The sequence below is a fragment of the Tasmannia lanceolata genome, unplaced genomic scaffold, assembly GCF_043159265.1.
Source record: "Tasmannia lanceolata isolate RefF3 unplaced genomic scaffold, GAP_Taslan_0.1 ptg000018l, whole genome shotgun sequence".
Classification (NCBI taxonomy): Eukaryota; Viridiplantae; Streptophyta; class Magnoliopsida; order Canellales; family Winteraceae; genus Tasmannia; species Tasmannia lanceolata.
Window position 1 is genome coordinate 272,812 of NW_027518695.1, and position 22,616 is coordinate 295,427.

The 22,616-nt window shown below is 37.6% G+C and overlaps 1 protein-coding gene across 5 annotated transcripts; it reads right to left on the minus strand.

Moving 5' to 3' along the window:
- Positions 1-947: 947 nt before the first annotated feature.
- On the minus strand, positions 948-20,873 carry LOC143852027 (myb family transcription factor PHL7-like). Of its 5 annotated transcripts, none has more exons than XM_077361539.1 (8): positions 15,727-16,312; positions 15,500-15,569; positions 5,513-5,733; positions 4,979-5,055; positions 4,838-4,880; positions 4,622-4,679; positions 3,328-3,397; positions 948-1,642 (listed from the first exon to the last, which is right to left on the minus strand). In XM_077361539.1, the coding sequence occupies exons 3-8, from the start codon at positions 5,721-5,723 to the stop codon at positions 1,367-1,369; spliced, it is 735 nt and encodes a 244-aa protein (XP_077217654.1). In that variant the 5' UTR covers positions 5,724-5,733; positions 15,500-15,569; positions 15,727-16,312; the 3' UTR covers positions 948-1,366. The 5 variants fall into 5 exon arrangements, with proteins under 5 accessions (XP_077217654.1, XP_077217656.1, XP_077217655.1 ...); XM_077361541.1 differs by having other exon boundaries at positions 1,501-1,766; positions 4,622-4,637; positions 15,727-16,351; XM_077361540.1 differs by having other exon boundaries at positions 1,501-1,766; positions 15,727-16,338.
- Positions 20,874-22,616: the final 1,743 nt, after the last annotated feature.

Genomic DNA, 22,616 nt, shown 5'->3' on the forward strand with positions numbered 1-22,616 from the left:
TGCCCCCACCTCTTCGGGTGGAGTGAGACTTATTTTACCTCTTGCCTTTTCTGGAAAAGCTAACTCTGACCTCAATACCTACTACACACCCTCGTTTAACTTAAGCAAGGTGAGTATTAGCATTTCCCTTTTTTATTCTATACCCAAAATGTGTTGTGCTACTTAAAGATTTCAACATCAGATTACACATTTCTGGAACAAAGATAGAATACCAATCATTCCAGAAGTGCCTTGCAAGTGTTCATCATATTGTTGATGGGCCAAACCACAGATTGCAAAATCGGATAACACTAACATGACGTTTGCTGGTTGAAATTGGGAGGTTGCCAATCAATTGTTTTTTATTGCTGGTAACCAGAAAATCAATTGGTAATTACAATCTGAGAGCTAAGTGTTTTTTTTAATACCGAGGCATTCCCATTGTCGCCTGTGGACGGGCACAGTCAAAATCATTGCACAATACAGCCATGTTCATGGTAATGATATGTGACAACAGATGGTTACGTGTTCAGCTGCGGTTTATTTTATCGTTTGAACAGGCTTGCTATCCTCCATTCACGTTGAGAACAACCACAATGAAAAGAGCCAAGCCCAGAGGGTTTATCCAAGGATTTGTCCCCCCTCAAAGTTAGACCCATTATTTTTTCGAGACACAAATATCTTTGTATACCCAAAACTCAAAAAACAGGGAAAGGGAATTCAAAGAAAACTAGGTTATAGGATGTTAACCAACATTTCCTCGCTTTTAATCTTCAAGTTTCACGACTTGCTGCTAATGCTTTTCGATCCTATGCTATGCATTCATGCACGTAGACAAGAACGGGCCAAATAAATGAAGGAGACTGGCAAATGCTCATTTCTTTGAACCTAATTATCTGCTGATATAAAAGAGAAAAAAAATGTTGAAGCATAAAGGATTAAATAACACCAACTCTATCAGCTTAAGCTTTTGCAGTAATTGGCATCAGCTCTATTGCCTCACAGCAGGTCTTAGGTTCTCAAAACCCAACAACTCTTTGATATTAAAAATCCACGTGCATGATTAAATAACACCAACTATATCAGCTTAAGCACCTAAACAACAGTAACTAGTGATTAATAACAGAAGGGCCTCAAGGGGGAATGATCTTACATACATCTGTTCTCGGTTCAAATGTCACTCCTGGACACATTTTTTTATTTTCAAACCGATCTTCGTCCAAGAGAGAAGTGGCCAATGAATCAAATTGTCCCCCCATTTGGAAGACCGAGGGATGGTTGCCTGAAACCCAAACTCGAGCCTGACTTGATAGGCATCGTCTCTGGATTCGCATGTGCATTGCCCATACTCTGCTGTCTCTTGCCTGACTTGTCACAGTTGGGGCTCTCAGTGTGAAGAGAATGACTCGTCACAAGAAGGGCTCTTGGAGGGGCCTTTAGCAGCACGTTCCTTGGCAATATTATCTTGTTGGAGGGGAGACTCTGAGGTTGGTGCTGGGGTGGAGGGGTCAGTCTTGTTGTCAGACGTCTCAGGGCAATGGTCGCCCGAGATGCCTGATTCCGAGCCATTACTGAGCACGCCACTCAGCCGCAGCTGTTCTTCGATGATCTTCTTCAGATACTTGCCTTGCGCTTCTATGCGTAGCTGTAGCTGCCTTTGGACCTGTTTGTTGGCAACAGATTTTGAAAATTCAAACGTTAGGGACATTGGTCTGTCATTTGCAAGTCCACTATCGAACTCAGAGGGTGTAGTATTTGAGTTCTTCCATGAACACTTGACATGGGCACTGCAACAAGAAGCGGCAACAGATGTAGCAACAAAACAAAAAGTACAAAATAAGCCATTTCATGAGCTAGAAATAGTTATGAGATTACTGAGGTAGACCGGCACTTGTTTGAAAGAAGCAAGAAAAGAGCAAATAGAACACGAGAAACAACAAAGGAATTGATAAGCAAGTAGCGTCCAAACTATCAAACAGTAGATCTCGTCAACCACAAGAACAAGGAAAAATACTCCAAATAGTATTTTCCTCACAATCATGGTATCAGATGGTTTGACCCGCTTAGTAAGGCTAGAGCTTCTGTAGCAAGGCTAAAAATAATTGATAGACAACTTTTAGCACTCATCCTCTCACCCAAACCCTACAAGAAGAAAAGGTAAAGTTGCAGATATTGCGCCAATGGCGAATTCAATGGGTCCAACGGGTGCATTTTTATGAGGAGAGATGAATGGCCGAAGCATCCGATGCCCAGAAACCAGCTACAAGCATGAGACTCCCAGTCTCAGAATTGCCATCATCACCTTCAGAATCTACCTTGTCGGAGAAGCTGCATACAAGTTCTATCTTCCTCCTATTCTCATTCTCAATGGGAAAGAGAAAATGGAAGGAAGAAACGAAGGAATTCCCTTCTTCAAAGGTGCATCAGTGATGGAAGGAAATGAAATTGGAAACCTTCTTGTAGCTCTTCATTTTCATTTCCTTTTCTATTTTCTTTTGGAAAGATTTGGCAACCTTTTAATAGTGCCTTTGTTGAATTAAGCAGAACTGAGCATTATTTGCCATGGGTCACCTTTTAATAGTGCCTTTGTTGAATTAAGCAGAACTGAGCTTTATTTGCCATGGGTCTAGAGACTCTAGACCTTCTACGTTGCGGAACTGTGGATCAATATCTTTATTTTCAACTAAAAAAACTGAGACATTTTCCCATTAAATATACTGTGAGCTGCTATGTCATCTAGCTCTTTTTGCTGTTTTGCCCATGTAAGTAACCGCTTTTTTTTTAGAAAGAAAATGTGCTTGTTACGATATTTTGAGCAACTTTTCCTATCATTTCCCCTATATTTTCATATACCATTCATGTAATTTTAATATATTCCTACTTATTCAACTATAGTTCTCTATATCTAATGCTTTTAGGAACCGAGACTTGGTAACATTTTAGTAATATCATATGATTTTAAGGCCACCTCAGTATTTGGGCTTTCCACTGTCTCTCTGGAAGCTGATGTGATTGCTAATGTTACATAGGTGTTGCATAATTATGAATCAGAGAAGTCATACGAAAAATGTCATCATTTGCAGTTTTCTCATCCTAAGTAGTAAGTACTATTATTCTTATCGACCTAGAGGTCGGAGGTTCAATCCCGGCTTACGTATAAAAAAAGTACTATTTCTTATCATGATGAATCTTCAAGTCATACGTTAGGACTGGAGTTAGCATCTGAATTGCTATGAGAAATGTCCATTTCAAAAAAAAATGTCCATTTCAAAATTACTGGTATGACTTCTAAGTAGTAGTGATATGAATTATGCAGTTGAAAATAACACAAGCAGAGGGAAAGCTCACTTCTAATTGCTCATGCAGACGCTTTTGCACCTCCATCTGCAGCTTCAGTGCTTCCGTAATTTGCATTCCACTGGCAATAACAAATAACCACACTGTCTCAGATCGAATGAAAAATCATATAAGTTACCTAAACACCAACTTTGAAAAACAAAAGGTGAAAGCTTTCAAACGAAAAAGAGACAATTTGAGAAAACCAACAAGTTGTGAAGAAACAAGTGTTTCTCTGACCAAAGACGTTCAGAAACCACCAATAAAACTGCTGCTTATTAATTTCTAACATGTTTAACAGACACAAAGGAGCCTATAATGTGGCCATAGTTGTGTTTATCTTACAGAAATGGAAAGGTTCATTTGGTGATAAAGGAAAGACAGGTTATTCTCATCAACTTGTTGTAAATTATAAAGCAAAGACACGAACATGTTGTGCTCAGACATGGATGTCAGTTCTCAAGGCAGGGCAATCTTGGGAGACTTACGCAACACATTAGCATATCCATACAGTTATATGATGATAAAGGGAGATAGATCTGGTTAATAAATCTTAGTTTATAAAAGCATAAAAAATGTATCCAACATTCCAACCAATAAAAATTGGGGATTGATATCAGCACTACTATATTTTGATAATGGAACTACATTTTACACCTTTTTCAACCAGCTGTAAAAGGATATTTAAATTCCCACAAAGCTCGCAGCAGCCAATAAAAAAAAGTAAAACAAAGCGATTAGTTCCATTACCAAAATATGGAAGTGTGGATATCAGTCTCCTAAAAGTTCATTGAAAATATATAAACTGCATATTCAATTGCAAAAGCATAAGAAGAAAAGAAAGATGAACAGGTTTTTTCTTAATAAAATGTCAATGTCTGCGAACAGATATGCCCAATAACACATTTTTTCCCTTAATGAATTGTTTGTTAAATAGGCTTTAAAACAATCTGAAAGACTATACTCCCCCGACACCGATGTTTTTGTATTCAAATTGACCAAGGCATATTGCAGAATAAGCCCAACCCATAATTCTCTTTCTTTCAACAGTTGCAAAGTAGCAATTTTTTAGTGCATTAATGGGAAAGTATACTGTGAGAAACACTTTGTTTGTTCTGCTTCTACTCAGTCAGCACAAGTGCAAAGGTCTGTGCTGTTCATCTGATGGAGCTCATCATGGATTGGCCATAGCCCAAAAATCATGCCAATCAGATTACCCTGACCATCAAGTGGAGGAGGACCTCCATGTTTTGTTGCCATAGTTGGATTTCAGTTAGACAGAGCAAGAAGAGAGACGTCTACTCACGGAGTGCCATCCAAGCCTGTAAATAATGCAGCCAATTCTGTCTTGTCACTCTTCGAGCCTACGTACATAAAAACACCACTACATTGATTCCGGTGAAGGAGTAAGTAAAGAAATTTGGCAGAAGGAGCTCATCTACTAAGTAGCAGTGCCACTCGGCAGAAGTATAAATAAGCTCACTGACATAATTATTTGAGAGATTGATTCCTATTCACTTACCATCAGATGTAGACTCGCGAAGGTATTTTGCAAGCCTATATTTCTGGACGCACCACAACAATGGAATCACTAAAAACATAAAACAGAACAGAATGCCAATAAAGATGTCAAACGGAGATTCCGGTTAGCGTAGAAGAGTACCTGCAAATGACTTTTGATATGGTATATAGTCAAGCCTTGTACACCCATTACTCTGAGGACACCTTTAGGGGTAGCTACTGCATGAGAGGAAGAGGAGCCGGAATGAGCATGGATATAGAAAAGTTTTAAAAAACCAAAACTCAACTTGGACTGGATGAGGACCAAGTCTAGGTGAACTTGAAACTCGGGTTACCCATTTAATTTTTGTTGATTTTAGATAAACCAAGTCACAGCCGAGCAACTCAGCAAGTATTTTGAGTACTTGAATGTGTTTTTACTTTTTAAACTAAGGTAACAATTACTACATGTACAGGACTAGATCATCATGGTATGAAGAGACTTCTCCTGATATTTTTTAGAATTCCAGCATTACTTTTCTGAAATTCAAAATTAGTAATTGGGACCTCAGCACTTGCTAAAAAAATAGTGGTGTGTTTGTAAATCAAGGAAATGTCAAATTCGTGATCTTTGCTCATTATTTATAATTTTCCAACAAGAAGTTCAACTCAACATGGACATGATCAAAGTACTCACTATCTGGTCCACCAAGTTGTGCCACCGCATCCGCAAAGCGTTCATGAAGCTCATGCGTCCACCGCAAACGTTGTCTTGATGCCACATTAGGACTATTCATATTGCTCCCCACATTGCTCGGGTCCATAGTGTCTGTACCACTATCTAATTGCCGACCACAAACTAATGAATTGCCGTGAACATTACTGGAAACTGTCTTTGAGCTATACATTTATCATTACCTACGAACATGATAACTAATGCTTGAATACATAAAAGTAGAAAATGTCATGAAATAACTATCACATGCGATATCAAAAGAAAATAGTTCAGTCTATGTCGTCATCCAACAAAAAATAGTAAAAGTATAGTAAATAAATGGCAAAACTTGGTATGTAGTTATTGAGTCATTAACAAGGATGGGGTCTCAATGTGTTCTTATTCAATTTAACACCATGCTCCATAATTGAGACCCCTCCCACAATTATGGAGCATATTGTTAAGTTGAATCATCTAGATAAATAGAGGTTGTTGAGAAAATTCGCGAGGCAAATCCGATCCGATCGTGCACAAATAAACGGAAAAGTAAAAAGAAACACAAGCCACAAGATGAACACAGAGATTTTACGTGGTTCGGCACAAAGGCCTACATCCACGGGCGAGAACACGATCTTCCACTATGAGAAAAACAATATACAAGGATTACAATATTGGCAGAATCAGATATTGAGTTGATTCATGTTAGGAGGTCTGCTAACGAGAAGGCGGATGAGTTGGCTAGAAGAGGGGTGGTATGCAACTCGATGAATTGGTCTGATCAATTCCCTCTTTGATGTCCTATCTATTTTGTAATTAGTTTTTTATTTGTTCCCCAAACCCACAAACCCGCAACCCTTTCCTTGCCCTCTCACCCAAGATCGTACCCAAGAGATAATCCAAGAAACCCAAGAAAAACCCAATAGAAAACCCCAAGAAGAAGCCCTCTTCTCTCTCCATTTCTCGCTTTCTCTCTCCTCTCTCTCTCTTCTTCTCTCTCCCCTCCCCTGTGCAGCTGACACACAAAAGGGCCTCCTGCCGAGAGAGAACGCACGCTCCTCTTTTCTTTTATACTTAGGTTTTTCTAAAACCTAAAAAAAATACTATCTATTTTTCCTTCCACCGAATTGTGGGAAACAAGGCAAATTTCCCAACATAGAGGTTAAGATTAACAAGAACACATAATATTACTAAGTCAATAATCTGAAGAAACTGCACATTTTACCAAAGATAAGACACATACGAAGGTAGCACAGTCGTCAAAATAGACTGCAAGCAGCTTTTCATATTCCATTGGTAAGTTGATCAATGGACAAAGAAGCGCAAGATTTTCTAGTTTGATTAGGAACATGAAAACATCTTGTACACTAGAAGCATTTAAACATAGCCACTCTAGATGAAAATTTGGCGCTCACTGAGTTGTAGTTCTGTAGTTCCATTATTAACCTCAGTAACACCGTATGACACAGTTATGTCCATGATCTTTTTCTCTGTCAATATTTCCCAAACTTCATAAAAAAAGGAGTCATCAACTGTTTGAGGAGTCCTCTCTTCTCTTCACTGCAGCTCAATTCATGCTACAGTCAAGGTAGCAAAACCAAGAGCATCTGCATAACACAGTTGGTATAGCACTACCAACCGATTTTGTCTTTAAGACTCTTTTAACCCTCTTCGGAGCATGTTCCCTAAAGGCCACCACCTCTGGATGATGCATATAGAGTGAGTTCCATGAAAACAACCTCCAAAATCATCTAGAGCTTAGTCATTGGAAAAAAAACAAGGGCAATGATATTTTCACCCCCCCCCCCCAACAGTACGCATGTGCCCCCCTTTTAACGTGATTTGACGTCAAAAAGCGTTAAAGTTGCCCACTGTTCATGTCAAATCACGTTTTAAGGGGGGCGCATGCATACTGCAGGGGGGGTGAAAATATCATCTCCCCAAAAAAAATCATCTAGACCTTAGCCATTAAGAGAGACATCTAATACACACTCTTTGAATGCCTCCAAGCCCATGCACTACAATAAAATCTGAGTGTTCATCCCATTACCAGCTCTAAGAAGCATTGTGTAGCACCATGAGATCCATGGATTTGAGCAATGCTCATTTACTCAAAAGAACAAAAAAGAGATCCCAAACTCAAAAGGAAATTAAACAGATGCCAATCTTCTTGAACACCTATGAAAGGGTAGTTCCACTTGAAGACGCAGTGGAGGACCAGGAAATGGATTGACCCTCACTGTTCAATGTTTAACAGAAAATGCATCTAGAGTGCAACTGAAATAGGCCCTTTACATTCTTGTGATATGTGAATTTGTTAATATAACACTTTATGTACCCACCAACCCATTAGTCGGTGTCTTAGGAGGCAAGACGAAGCTCAATAAACAGTGCCCCTGGGCTGGTCTATTATGAAGCCTATTTAGAAAGAAGAGCAAAAAGCAATGTCAAGTTCTTGACCTTGTAAGGTCCACCTATGTTTTACTCTTACATAGGTGGACCTTACAAGGTATATACTCTTACACTAGCCTACCAAGTAGCTCCCCAAGGTCTGGAGATGTTCACCAAACTGCCGATATATATGATCATACACTTAACACAACAAGCGACAATTAACTAAAACATTTTAACTAGTTTTGTTTTTCTAGAGGAGGACTCATTAGTGTCCCTGCACAAACATCTCATCCAAGATATAATCCTGCAATCAACCCAATCCCACCCTAAATAGAGCTGAAAACCGTAACCTGTTATGATAATTTTTATGAAGGTCCCTACACCTTCATCAAATTTCAGGAAAACTGCAGTTTATGTAAAAGTGAAAAGGCCCCGCCAACAATAATATCACTCAGCCATAGAAACTCTTAAAAAGCTGCTCTGATTCAAAGGGCAACACAACTACACAGTCAAGGATCTAAACAATCTGTGGGAATGATTTCATACAAAGGAAATGATATTAAAAAAAAAAAGGTCCTCTGCAGTAAGTAAATGTACAACAACAATTCCCAGACACTGAACATACTCATAAACACAGTAGCAAAGCTACATTGATAGAAACCAAGCAGAAATTAGCTATAACCCCACAATGCCATATCAGCAGTCTTCAAAACACAGTATATCACAAGAAGAGAAACCCTGCTTTTTAACAGCTAGAGAGCAGAATTCACATCAACTAAATCGCCGAAGATAGAAACTGTAGCAGAAGCAATATCATTGCACAAGCCAAGAACATAGAAGTAGAGAAATGATATCCGCACTACCTTGTTTTGATAACTCCTCTCAAAATTTTTTACACTTACTCTAGTTAGTTATTATGGGATGGTATCAGGAGCCAATTAAAGAAGTTTCTAAAGTGAGGAGTGCCATTACTAAAAGAAGAAAATGAATTCCCTGAAAAATTACCCATAAAGTAAACATCTAAATCCTAAGATTTTACTGGTGGTGGTCATTTTCTTTATATTTAAAGAAAGAAATGGGAAGGTTTCAGTTTTAATATTTACTGTTTCTCTTTTATGGAAAGATAAAGAGTACATAAATGGAGGACAGGTAAGTATCTAGTGTCGCCTAAGTTTTTTCTTAAATACCGACATGGGTTTTTCTCTTTTATGGAAAGATGAGGTGTACAAATCTGATTTTTCACAGTTGATAAAATGGACGTTTTGGGGCTTGAATCATCACATCACCATTTCATAAATGGAAGAAAACCCATTTGCTTAAAAACCTGAAGTTGCTAATATATGTATATATGGGGAAAGAAAAGCAATCCCAGAAGATGGAAAACGAGGTTTTTTCCGCCAAATTGCTAGCAAATTAAAAAGCAGAGAACCGGGCAAGAAGTGCACAAGAACAAAATGGGCAAAGAGTGTGAAGAAGAAGATGGAATTCCTTGATTTTTTTTTTTACCTGTTGATGCAATAAAAACATGAATTCCAGAGGTTGTGCTGAAAAGGCCTATTTGTTGGTGTTCCATTTACCCCCTGACCCACACCAAGAAAATTATAAATTTAATTTTCTAAAGCTGCCCGCGGTCAGGTCAGACACTCAGACTCACTTAGGTCCCGTTTCGCGCTCACTATGGGAACCAACGGATATTCGAGGGATATTCTGTCTGCCCGCCACAACCCACAAGAATATCACCAGATTTCGTCATTCCCTACTTCATTCAGCAGATTAAACTGTCATTACTACATCACATCTCATCTAACTCCATTTTAGACTTTTAAGCAATGCACTCGCCTCTAAGGCCTTCACTGTCACGACAAAGTGACAAACTGTGAGCTAGCAGAATCCCTCCATTTGGAGGTAACAACGTCAGAGGAAGATAATTTTATTACTTACTAGATTTTGTATTAGTTTTTAGGCACGACCACCTTTGGCTGCCCAGACTTTCTTCCAACGTCATACTAGCCATCCAGAAAAGATTTTGTCCAGTCGTCGGAGGTTGATAGGTAAATTTTTGAAAATTTAAGTGATGTAGGTGAAGCTACCAAGAATATGTGATGTGGAACAATTCCTCATTTCCAACTTCTATTTTTGTCAATATTATTTGTAGCCTAGTTTTCAGGCATCAAATCTTGTCTGTTTCACTTAATTTTGGTATCATTGGAAAGGTTTTTCGATTACCTATCTAACAACCCCAAGATCACGCGATTTGGACGTGATATGATGAAGTTATGACCGATTTACAAACTTTATATATATATATATATATATATATATATATATATATATATATATATATTACATGGTTTCTATTTTAGGGTTATTTTAGTCAAGTTTTTAACTTTTATTTAAGTTACTTTTGACAGGGGATGATATTATTTGTGTAGGTCTCAAGTTAGCTTTTAAGGTTTTTTTCCCTTATAAATATATGTTATTTATAATGAGCAATGATAGATACAAGGGAGCCCTTGCACAAAGAGCCACAAAAGGGCTCTTCATTGGATCCACGCCATTTTCAGTTACATTTTAAAATTAGTTAAAAAAGTAAAATCAGTTACAGTTGATGAGGTGGATCCAATCAAAAGCTCTCTTTTGGCTCTTTATGCAAGGGCTCCCTTGTCTCTATCATTCCTCTATTTATAATAGACTTCTTTGAATTATTGAATGAAAAGTCGCCTCTTTTTAGTTCTTTGAGAACTTTTGAGTATTTTAGGGTTTCTTTTTCTTATAAATAGATGTTATCAAAGCATTGCAGTAGGCTTCTGTAAGGCAATACGCCAAAAGCTTGAGAGCTGATGGAACGCGTTAGGCAAGGCCCTTTAAACCTGTCACATACCCACCCAGTCCCATACCTAGGCGGGCCCCCACTCAGGACTGTAACATGCCACCATGCTTCCACATTCGCCGTCCTCTACGGCCCACTTTGTGACGGCTTTCACTCTGGCCTCTTTTCCATGCAGCCCCTTCCACATGTCACCCCTTTCGCGACTCGAACACAAAACGTGGTGGATGCTTTGATACCAAATGTTAGGTACCTTACCGATACACCAAAAGCTCTAGAGCTGATGGAAATCGTTAGACAAGGCCCTTTAAACCTGTCCCATCCCAGGTTGCATCCGACCTAGTCCCATACCTAGGCGGGCCCTCACTCAGGACCGTAATGAATTATTTATTGAAAATTCGTCTTTAGTCTTTTTAGTTCTTTGAGAACTTTTGAGTATTTTCTAGTTTTCCTATGTGAAACTTGACTTCGATGGGATCAAAGTAAATCTCATCTCATCTCCTTCGACGGTTATCAAAGTATTATATTCCCTACGACGATGATCAAATGACCCATTTCTTCTTTTTTATTTATTTTGCCTCCGCTGCTGAGCAACAAAGAAACTCCTGGTTTTTTTGGAGTGCATCATTAACGTTCTAACATAGATGCTTGAAGCAAGATTCATCTCCAACAATTCATCTCCTCTCTCTTGTTTTCATAATTGAGCTCATATCATTGTAAAATGAACCCGTCTTTTTTTAGCAAAATGGGGTTCCATGTTGCTCGTGCCTCTCAATATTCATTAATAATAGGGAAATGATATTCCTACCATGGCACTCTCTTTTGATCTATGCTAGATTTGTTGCTGCCACAGTCATGAAGCCATGGAATGCTACCACTTCAACCAAGCCATGTGTTAGGGGTAAAATCCACACTTCATATAAGCATATGAGACGGTGGCGCCTAGTAAAAGTAGGAAACCGAACTTGCCTCTAGGGGTGTAAATGGATATTCGAAAATTCGATTACCGTCCGCATCCGAATCTGTTTAAAGCGAATATCATCCGAATCCGTTTCAAGGGATATTATCTGAATCCATTTATGAGATATCTGGCTCTTAGCGGATGCAAATCTGGTAAATGGTATATCCGATCCATTTAACATCCGAATCCAAGAAGTACATCCTTTTTATTTACTATTAATAATATCATTAATATTTATTTTTAGTAATGACACACTATCTTTTGTTTCTAAAAGAAAAGTGAATTTTCTTTTTAGAAAAAATAAATAAAAATAAAAAATGTTTTGGGTGGGAAATGAAGTAATCTCTCATTTTAAGGGCATTCATGGAGTTTGACATGGCTTCTTTATGAAGCAACAAATGTGGGCTATAGGATGAAAGAGACAAATGGATGATGGCGATTGAAAGAAGATGTCATAGCTTCTAGAGAATTCTAAAGCAAAAATGCCATCTAGGTCACTGATGGTAAATGGACGGTTCGGATCAATTTTCCAATTTATGATTATATAAAAACCCAAAATGCAATTAAAAGAAGGGACTTCTAAGGTTTGCAAGGAGAAGCAAGAGAAAGGAGAAAGGAGGAGGCTGAGACACCATCTCCGGCACTCCTTGGTGCACCCAACCCCCACCAAAATCCACCGCCGCCCCTCTCCACCTTCTCACGGTCACCTCCATCACCGCCAGTCACCTCCATCTCTAACACAATCCCCATCTCCATCCCCATCCCCATTTCTCTTCATCTTCCACCATAAGCACTCCCACTTCCCTTGTTCAAAATAGCCCAAACCCATTCCATCATATACACCAAAAAAAGAAAGAAAAAAAAAATCCAAAGACCACTACCAACACCATCCATCCCTACCGCCTCTCTCTCTGCCTTTGTTTTAAAAGGAGGAAGAGGATCTCATATATTTTAGGGTTTGAGAGTTAATTTTGAGAAGAGAAGGTAGAGGTCTGGTATTAGGGTTTGGAAATTCATTCGAGGAGTAAGGAGGAGAAAGATAAAGTGCTGCAATAAACTGTTCAAATTTACCGGATAAACGGATACGGATAATATTCGAATTCAACAATATCCGCCAGAATCGAATTCGGTAATAGATATTAAATATCCATCGAATTCGAATCCGAATTCGGATAGTGTATACTTTAATCCGATATAGCCATATCCGCTTTGAATTCGATCCGTTTACACCCCTACTTGCCTCTTAGGTACGAGTGCAAGAAGGATTCTCCACTTCGCCGATTTAGTAACGTCTCCTAAGCAGGAAAGTACCCCAAAGGGAAAGTCTCTATTGAGGATGGCTACTCTCCTATAAGGTAGGTAGACCAATATAGAAACCAGTTCCCCTGAGGAAACCCGGTACTTATCAAGATAAGAATGGAAAGTGACTCCAAGGGAAGTCGACCAGTAGGGAAAGACTCCCACTAAGGCAAGTCTTCTGAACTACCTTGGACTCCTCTATAAAAAGACCCCATGCTCAAAGGTATCCTAGGCCATAATCCATTTATTATTTAAGTAAAGAACTTAACCTCATCTCATAACAAATCAATGAGAGAGAAAAGGGCATGCCAAAAAACATATCAAACTTCCCAAAGAGATATTTGAACAACTAGATGCCATGAGATTCAGCTAGTAGAAAACAATTTTCCCATTATTGGCTTTTTCATTGATCGAAAATGCTTATACTATTGTCAGACTATTGAGCAAATAGAAATGCTAATGACACAAACTTATTCATACTGAAGACGCTACAAACTAGAACCAAGCTTCAAAAGGTAAGGTTTCAATAGGGATCGGTCACCCAATCCTTACAGAACAAAAAAGGACATTATTTTTGTCTCCCCATCTCATGACTAGGTGGTCTCATATTCATCCATGGGGACTTTATTCTTTTCTCATAATTCTCCCCCCATTTCGTCAAATTGGCCCCACAGAGCAATCGAGTTTCCAAAAAACATCAGCAGTCGCATTTGCCCTTGCATCTTGAGAAAGATTTGGCAATGTTGCACCATTCATGTGTGCCTCAATTCCATTTCTCTCATTTGATCCAAACGTGTTCGGGAAATTAAAATGTGCATGTAGGTTCCCATGGCCAGCATTAATTTTGTCGGCCTTACCCAAGAATATAGAATCAGATGCACATTCAATTCTTGATCTTTTATTTCCTATAGATCGAAAAGTCTGTGAAGAAAATCTAGTGGGGCTTCCATTTGAAGTCAAGTAGCTTTTAGTAAAATAACAATCCCTATTGTGCGACTGATTAGGAGGAACCTGCACCCTGATTGTCTCCACTGGAAATTGATGGAAATTGGATGAGATCGAGGGATCATGTGGATAGGGCACTACTTCCTTAGTATCTGGTTCTGAAAGTTCTTTATGTGTTGCTTCCACAATTTCCTTGGAAAGCAATTCAATTGCCTTTTCCAGTAAAAGGTTCAGGTACCTTTTTTGTACAGTGATGACTGCCTCCACATGCATCTGAATCTACCCAAAGAACAACTCAGTGAAACTTGATTTGGAACTACCAAATTGATAGAAATGGATTAGCAAATATATGAGAACTAAGATTAAAAAAATAAAATAGCAAACAGTTGCAGGAAACATGTTAGTTCTTTTTACAAACTATATATTAGGTTGACATCTTTTACTTCCATGAGACATTATTATCTTAATTTTTTGAAGAGCAACAATTTGGAATGAGTATAGACCCGAGTGTACAAAATTTCCATCTGGGGAACTAAGTGCCAACTAGATATCAGTTCTCCTAAACAAACTTCAGCCCTCCCAATCCCCAATAAAAAGACTCAGCTAGTCTATAATCTTACACAGCTATCTCTGAAGAATAAGGCAAGAAAAATATCTGTTAGCTAGTCCAAGCAAGGTTGATTGCCACTTGTCTTGTATGAACCAAATTCAATGGCCTCCCAATCAAATCCATTTATCACTGCTCCGTATTCAAGTCTACTTGCCAATGTAAATAGATTCCAAAAACCTTACTATCAACAAGGCATGTTTAAATGGAGAACCAAAATGCGGAAACATAAATGTGAAAACAAAAGATCACAGAAATAAATAAGATGAGCAGCATAAAAAGAAACAAGACACAGGAGCATATATATATATATATATATATATATTACAAGAAAAGCACAAGGCTCTGAAGTCCCGCTTTATTAATAGTCACAAATATCTCTGATATTTTTATCACGATATTTCCCAATTTTTTTTATAAAATGACAAGATCACGAAATTTTCTTGAGAGTTTGAGAAATCATCGAGATGTCTTCATATTTTATTTTTACCACAAAAATGTCACGAAAATATTGTGATTAATTCACGATATTATTTGTTGCTCTAATTTTGTTCTTAAGTTTATATTTTTATAAAATTTAAATATTTTACTTTCCAGTTTTTTCCCGTTATAAACCCAAAATTAACTCAACTCAACTCAACTAAGCCTTTGTCCCAAACTAGTTGGGGTCAGCCCATAAACCCAAAATTAAAATATTCCGACATCCTTTTACATTAGAGTTTTGATGATAAAACTAGGATTAAATGTGACAACATAAACGAGATAGATTTGTTTACATAGTATAAATGAATTTGTTAATTGCAACTTTGTTAATTGCAACTAAAGGAAAATAGTAAGTGTACAGAGTTGGTAAAAATCCAAATAACAATAAACACCTGCGGGATTGATTATATGTTTTCATAGACTTAGATTACTATAATTAAGAACGAGGGGACTTACTTCGAGTTGTTCATGCCATTTTGTATGCCCTTCCATTTGACCTCTTAAAGCCTCTTCGACCCCATAATCCCTGAATATATATATATAGCATCCCTCCTCACATTAATAACGATTTATGGCATATGATTAGAAGTTTCTATATAATAGAAATGCAGGCATTTACACATCCAATTTATTAGTTTAAAAATTTGATTAAAGCATGTTGAAAGATACAAGTTTTATCTTACTCATTCATATCAGGAGTCAGCACTCCTGGAGGTGTAGAAGAATTATTTCCTTGGGCAGCAGAAAGGTAGTAAGCTGCACTCCAACAATTCAATGCACAGGCAAACCAAGTGAGCTCGAGACTCCACTGATGGATACTTTTTTTTTTCATTCTATTTCAAGAAAGTTTTATCAAGTTGTTCAAGACGATATAATCAAATCTAGGGCATGATAAAACACTTGCAATTAAATTGAACAAGCATAGATCTCAGATAGACAGTTTAGCATGATTACCTACAAATCAAGTCACTGAAATAACATTTCATTTTCTACAAACCGATTGGCCCAAACTCCAATTAATCATCAAATGACCAAATGAAGAGTTTCTATTGAATCTGAGAACATATATTTATCCATAGGTGGAGGAAATACGAGTAATATTAGGCTCATACCAAATCAAGAAATCGTCGGCTCACTAACAAAAAATGGAGTTCACCATGAAAGGTTAGTATGATATTCAAAGTCTGAAAAATCTGATTAACAAATCATAGAATGGTTTCAGGGATCAATAGTTCTACTCAGATCCCAGGCAAACCAAATTGCTTCGCAAGTTTTGATTTGGTCAGGATGTTTATAGACATTGGTTAAAGTAACATGTTCAGCTTACTTGTTGAGGGACGACTCTCAGAGGAAACTAAGGATCCAACAAGAAAAAAAGTAGGAAACCACGCATACCAGGGAGAAGCATAGAGAGTGAAAAAAATCTACCATATTTGGATTTCTCTGATGGATCTTTGCTTGATTTCATGCCCAATCTGTACTTCTGATAAGCAGCAAGGAACATTAATTACTAAGGTTACAAAATTTCACTTCCATATTTCCACCATAGCATCTGACTACAGGATTAATATAGGTAACATAACCTCAGAGAAGGCCATATGCCAGTTGCTAATGAAATCAAAATTAAAGAACTTTGTTAACAGAAAGAAAAATAAGCAAGAATTAGAGAAGTTAAACAGCATATATACCTGCAGGTGACTTTTCAAGTGAAAAAGTGTGAGTCCCATCACACCCATAGTCCGCATGATAGCCTTTGGCGTCGCTTCTGCAATTAAAATCAAAACCATAATTTGTATTGTGAAAAAGTTGCAATTGGCTCCATAAGCTACGATGAAATCCAGTACCGATAGCAACATAAGATTGGATCAATCAATTGAAAGTATTATAAAACAATAATTTCAAGGTAAAATTTTCATTGTCATAGCACATAGAACATGAAATTTTGCAGAACATTGTTATGAGCCATGAGGACTGTGCCATTAGCATTTTCCATTGCCTTTCACTTGGTTACAAGGAAGGTTCTCTGTATAAGTAGTGGAAAAAAACTCATTCCAACATCCAAGGGTACCAACCTGCTACAAATAAATGCAATTTAAATAATAGAAAACAACTCTTAACGAACTACATAAAACTATAAACTGATGATCAAATGAGCATTTAAAAAAGCAAAGCAAAGAGATAATCAAATTAAAAAAAAAGTTAAATCTCCAAACTGCTATTTTACAAAAACAGGGAACAATTAGTGGCAGAAGAATAAACATTCAAATTACAAAAGCGTCATCAAATAAGAAACTGTTGAAGAATATTGCAACCACAATCTACTATTGGATTACCATAATAAATAAGTTAGAAAATCATGATGGAGGGAAATAAATAATGAAGAACATGTATGTATCATGCGGAGTTTGTTACAACACAATCAATGGTCACTGAAATAAACAAAGTACTTATAATTCAAATAAGAGATTACATGAATAGGACCCCAATATCTGAATGAACCAACTAAAAAGGACTAGTGACAAACTTCGCATGATACATACAGTCTAAGAATGACAACTGACTCAGAAACATAACAGAAATTTTCAAACTGTAAAACAGAGGATGGCCAAAACAGCAATGCCATTGAACAGGAAAAAACCAAACCACCACCATCAAAGTAATACAGGACTCTAGATTCATGTCCTCCACCAATCCTCTTCTTCGTTTGGATCATGGAACATACAAAAGAAGGCATAGAAGGTTACAAAATAATTTAGGATTTTTGTAAGCTAGCTGATAGACATATAGAGAAAGACGGATTTCACAACACCGAAAAATCCTCTCCTCAAATAATGAAACCAAAGTTTACACTAGCCCAAGATCAACAACCAAAGTAGAAGAAGAGCAATCACCAACAAGATGTGCTTCAATATATATGAGAGAAGAACAAAACATACAAGACAAGAGCAAAAAGAGAGAAGAAAGATTCAATACATAGAGAAAATATGGGTGAGTTGGCTCTCTTCTTCAAACACTAGCTTGCACACAAGAGCTCCAATGGAGCTTAAATGGAGGTCTAGGTAGATAGTGGAGAATCTCTACAAAAATAGAGTTAATGAGAATAGGCTTAGTCAATGGAAAGTTGAGAGGTATATAAGTTATTTAATCAATGAGGAGGTATTTAAGTTATTTCCAAGACTACACACCACCACTTGTGGTTTGGCTGAACCACCACACGAAACTGAGGAACCGCAAGAACTTGAACTAAAGATCAGCAGAAAGGTGATCAAATATGACTTCTCATCGAGCAATAAGAAAGGAGAGAGAGAGAGAGACAAAGAGAGAGAGAAAGCAAAGTAATATTTATTGCTTTGATACCATGTTAATGGTTGTGTATTAGGTCAATAAACAAAGAAAGAAGAAGAGAAAATTGGACGGAAAATGTGAAAATCGTGAGAATAGAGTTCAATATCCCAAACTCACATTTTGATATTGATAAGTTAAAATGTGATGGAGAGAAATGCCCCGACACGACAAACATATTTCAACAACAACCATTCAACCCCATGCATCAAGTAACTGCCATGCCTAAAATACCAAAACCCGGCTAAAGAAAAAGGTTAAAGCTCTCAACAGTCCCTGTTTGCAGCCAACTCCCAGGGCTGCACCTCAAGTTTTGGGCTCCTAAAGGAATGAGCAAATTAGCCGGCGTAATCGGAGAGCCACCGTACCCAGACACACAAATAGCCAAAGAAACAAGGATAAACTATGCCAGAGCCTATGGAAGTTAAAGCTGGAACAAATCTACCCAACTCTCATTCCAAGTTAGCACTGCTGATGGAATTACTCACCAAATGATTGAATGTGACTGGAAGCCTAGGTCATGTAATTTCATCAAATTATCCTCAAATATCCACGAACAAAAGATACGCAAGTGACAAAACATCAAATTCTACTTTTCTATCATAAAAAAAAGGGATTCAGAACCATGGTTGCCAGAGCGGGAATCGAAAGCGGGAATCAAAACGGGAATCGAAAGCGGGAATCGAAGGCTCCCAGGGAAGAAACCTACTCAAGGTTGCCAGAGCGGGAATCGAAAGCGGGAATCAAAAGCGGGAATCGAAGGCTCCCAAGGAAGAATCCTGCTTCCTTGTTCAGAACTAACAGAGCTCTACAAAAATCCAAGGGAAAAACACTAAAGCACTAATTGGCAGGGCCTCCAAGCTGAAACATAACATAGACGAATTGCTCATGAAGGCCTACAATCAATTGAAAGCAAGGTTCTAAATTCACCATGAGGACACATGGACAAAAATAGTAAAAATCATGTGAATGACGAAGAAAACAAGATGATCCTTTCTTTTGTAACCACTGCTCAAAGTGCAAAGAGGAAAGGGGACTGGAAAACCTTCAACTCTACCATCAAAGTCATCAAGAAATTCTACTCCATTTGTCATAATTGATCTCTACAGCTTTACTCCTCCCTGCAAGTAGTTATTTTCCCTTCTTACAAATCTTGATTACCTATAATTAGACCGGAGGAAATCCCAAAAATAAAAGACAATCCCCCTTAAAGATTTTTTCAAACTAAAAACAGGAAATACACATTGGATACCAATTGCATATATTTTCAGGTGCATGAATCTCAATGGGAAAGATAAGGACTCAATAAAAGCATCATCAGAATAAAACTATAAAAGATACAAATGAAACAAAGAAATTATCATAACAATGAAACAAAGTTCTGACTTTATTGCGCAGAAATTTTTGGTAAAAACATCCCACAACACGTTAAGAGATCCCAATAATATCAAAGTAGTAATGAATTAGAAAGCTGAAAAAACTACCAACATCTAAACAGAAAAAAATGCCCCATTTGAACAAAACCCCAAAAACACTAGACTCGAATCAAACGGGCCAAAAAGAAAAAACACCAATATTTCCAAAATGTGATGAAAACTCCCACAATAAAAAGGGAAAAAATAAAATAAGATTAAAAGAGCAAAGAAGAAGGAGCTAAAAAAGAAAAAGAAAAGCATGCATCTGCCAAGTCAATCTCAAAACTCGTCAGAAATCCACATCAGATCATCCAGAAAGGGGAAAAAAATAAAAAATAAAAACCCACTTTATAAGAACCTTAAAACGCCATCCAACGTGCAGCATACCAAAAGGTCCAAAGCCCATAAGAGGAAAAAGAATAACAGTATTACAAAACAAAATTTCCATAAAGAAAGGACTTCAAATGTTAAATGCATAATAGTAGTTAAAAAACTGCCATCAAACAAACTGAGAGAGAGAGAGAGAGAGAGAGAGAGAGCTCTTCACGCCACCAACCAAAAAGAAGGGAAAAAAAAAAACCAATAACAACAACAACACATCACGTTCACCATTGTCGAGAAAAAGATGGATAAGTTGAATAGTTAAAAGAAAAAGAAAGGAAGAACAAACTGTGAGGTCCTCCGAGACGAGTGACGGAGTCGAGGAATTGGTGGTGAAGCTCTGTTGTCCATCGAAGCCTACGTGTTGGATCCACTCTCAATACATTTTTCTGCCGTTTAATCAAATCTGACAACATTTTCTGCTCAACAAACAAACAAAAATCACCACTTCATCGACTGAGGTAAAGATCAACATTTTTTCAGTGAAAAGGTCCACTATGCATGCAACACATATGCAGCACAAGTACAATACAAAAACACGAGTCCAATCCTACTTTACAATTCAAAAAGACACGGAGCAATTAAAAAAAAACAGAAGAAGGAAGTACGCAGTAAGAAGGTAGCTGGTCTTGTTTCAAGATCAATAATGGAGTACTCTCTGCTTTCATCTCCATGTATATAATGATAAAGAAAATTTGTCTGTACAGAGTAATTAGACCATTCTGCCCCTACACTACTACACTATCAATGCAGCCATTCAAAGGGCATGCTTTGTCTTTTTACCCTCGTATTCCTCTAAAGACTAGGATTCCATTTCTGGGCGATATTAAATAGGTGGCTAATGGAGGAAAATAATGAGATTTTTGTGGGGGCCATGCCATTTTCAAGGCTAGGTTCATTGCTCCTCCGGCATATTTAGCAACTATTGCATGGGATGCAATCATGCAATTGCGAGATGACTAAGCAAGGCCAACCCTCTAGAATAGTAAACTAGGGACACCTTCCAAAAATGCAACATCATGCCACTCCCTCTCGTTAATCCAGGTAACTTTTTTCTCACACCTCTGTTATTTTAGATGTAAATTGGGACAAATACATTTACACCCCTCTAGTTTCTGACACATTCAACTCTAACCCTGACTTCCAAAACGTGACAACTACATCCCCTGAGGTTGCATCGGGGTTTTTAAACCGGACGGAGTAAACGGCGCAGGGAAAAAGACCAATTTGCCCTCGTTTTTTAACTAAAGTGAAAAACCGAAGAAACACTTTTAGGGTTAAAAATCGAAGGTTTTCACTTTCACCCGAAGGAACATTTCCGATCATCTTCAACCTTCGGTGTTGCCGAATCAGGGAAACTATAGGGTTTGTAACCACCATCGTCTTCTCCAACCGCTGGCATATCTACGAAGTTTCATGTCGTTATTTTTTCTATAATTTAATGTTTTCTTCATAGTTTACTGTAGATAACGATAGTGGGGTGTTAAAGTATGGAAGAAACCCTTTTTTTGGTGATTATTTTATGAGCTTTGAAATGTTTTTCCAAACTTCCCACTGAAAACGAATTTTTTCTTTGTTTTTTACTTGGTTGTGATTATTTTAGAGAAAATTCCTCAATGTAGGTGTTTTATTTACCTAAACCGTTCTGTATTTTATTGATTCTTTTCAAATGTGGGATTTTTTGAACAGAAACCCTATTTATTTTGTCCTGATTTGGGAAAAAGATGACAGTTGGTCCCTTTTTTCACAAAAAAACCCTTCTAATTTAGGGTTTTTTTTGGCCTTTGTCTTCCCTATGGTGTGTGTGTGGTCCCCCACTTATAATTACAGTGTTGTGTTTGAATTGTTGTGTTCTGTGTAGTTATTTGGGTGTGCTTTCATGTTTTTGCTTTCAAATTAGGGGTCTCCCACTACAAATAAGCATATGTCGCTTTCAAATGAGTATATGTTGTAGTCTCCCACTGGAAATTCAATGTTTTTCCTTTCAAATTAGGGGTCTCCCACTGCAAATGAGTATATGTTGCTTTCAAATGAGTATATGTTGTGGTCCCCCACTGGAAATTCAATGTTTTTGCTTTCAAATTAGGGGTCTCTTGTCTTTTGTACCACTGTTTAGTTAAAAAATGATTATATGTTGTCCCTTTCAATTTTTCTAGTTTAACTTTGTTCTCTTATTTTATATGACAGTGATGGCCTTTGGCTTTCTTACTTTCGAGGTGCATCATGGTGGGAAATTTGACAGCCCTAAGAGGGTATATAAAGGGGGAACTGTGAACCACATTGATAACGTCGACCCAGATTTGCTCTCATTGTTTGAAATGCAAGACATTATGGGGGAGATAGTTGGTGCTCCTATCTATTTGTTCATGTATCATAGGGCTCAAGGGAGGGGTAAGAAAGGTGGTTTTCGAAGGATTAATTTTGATAGATATGTT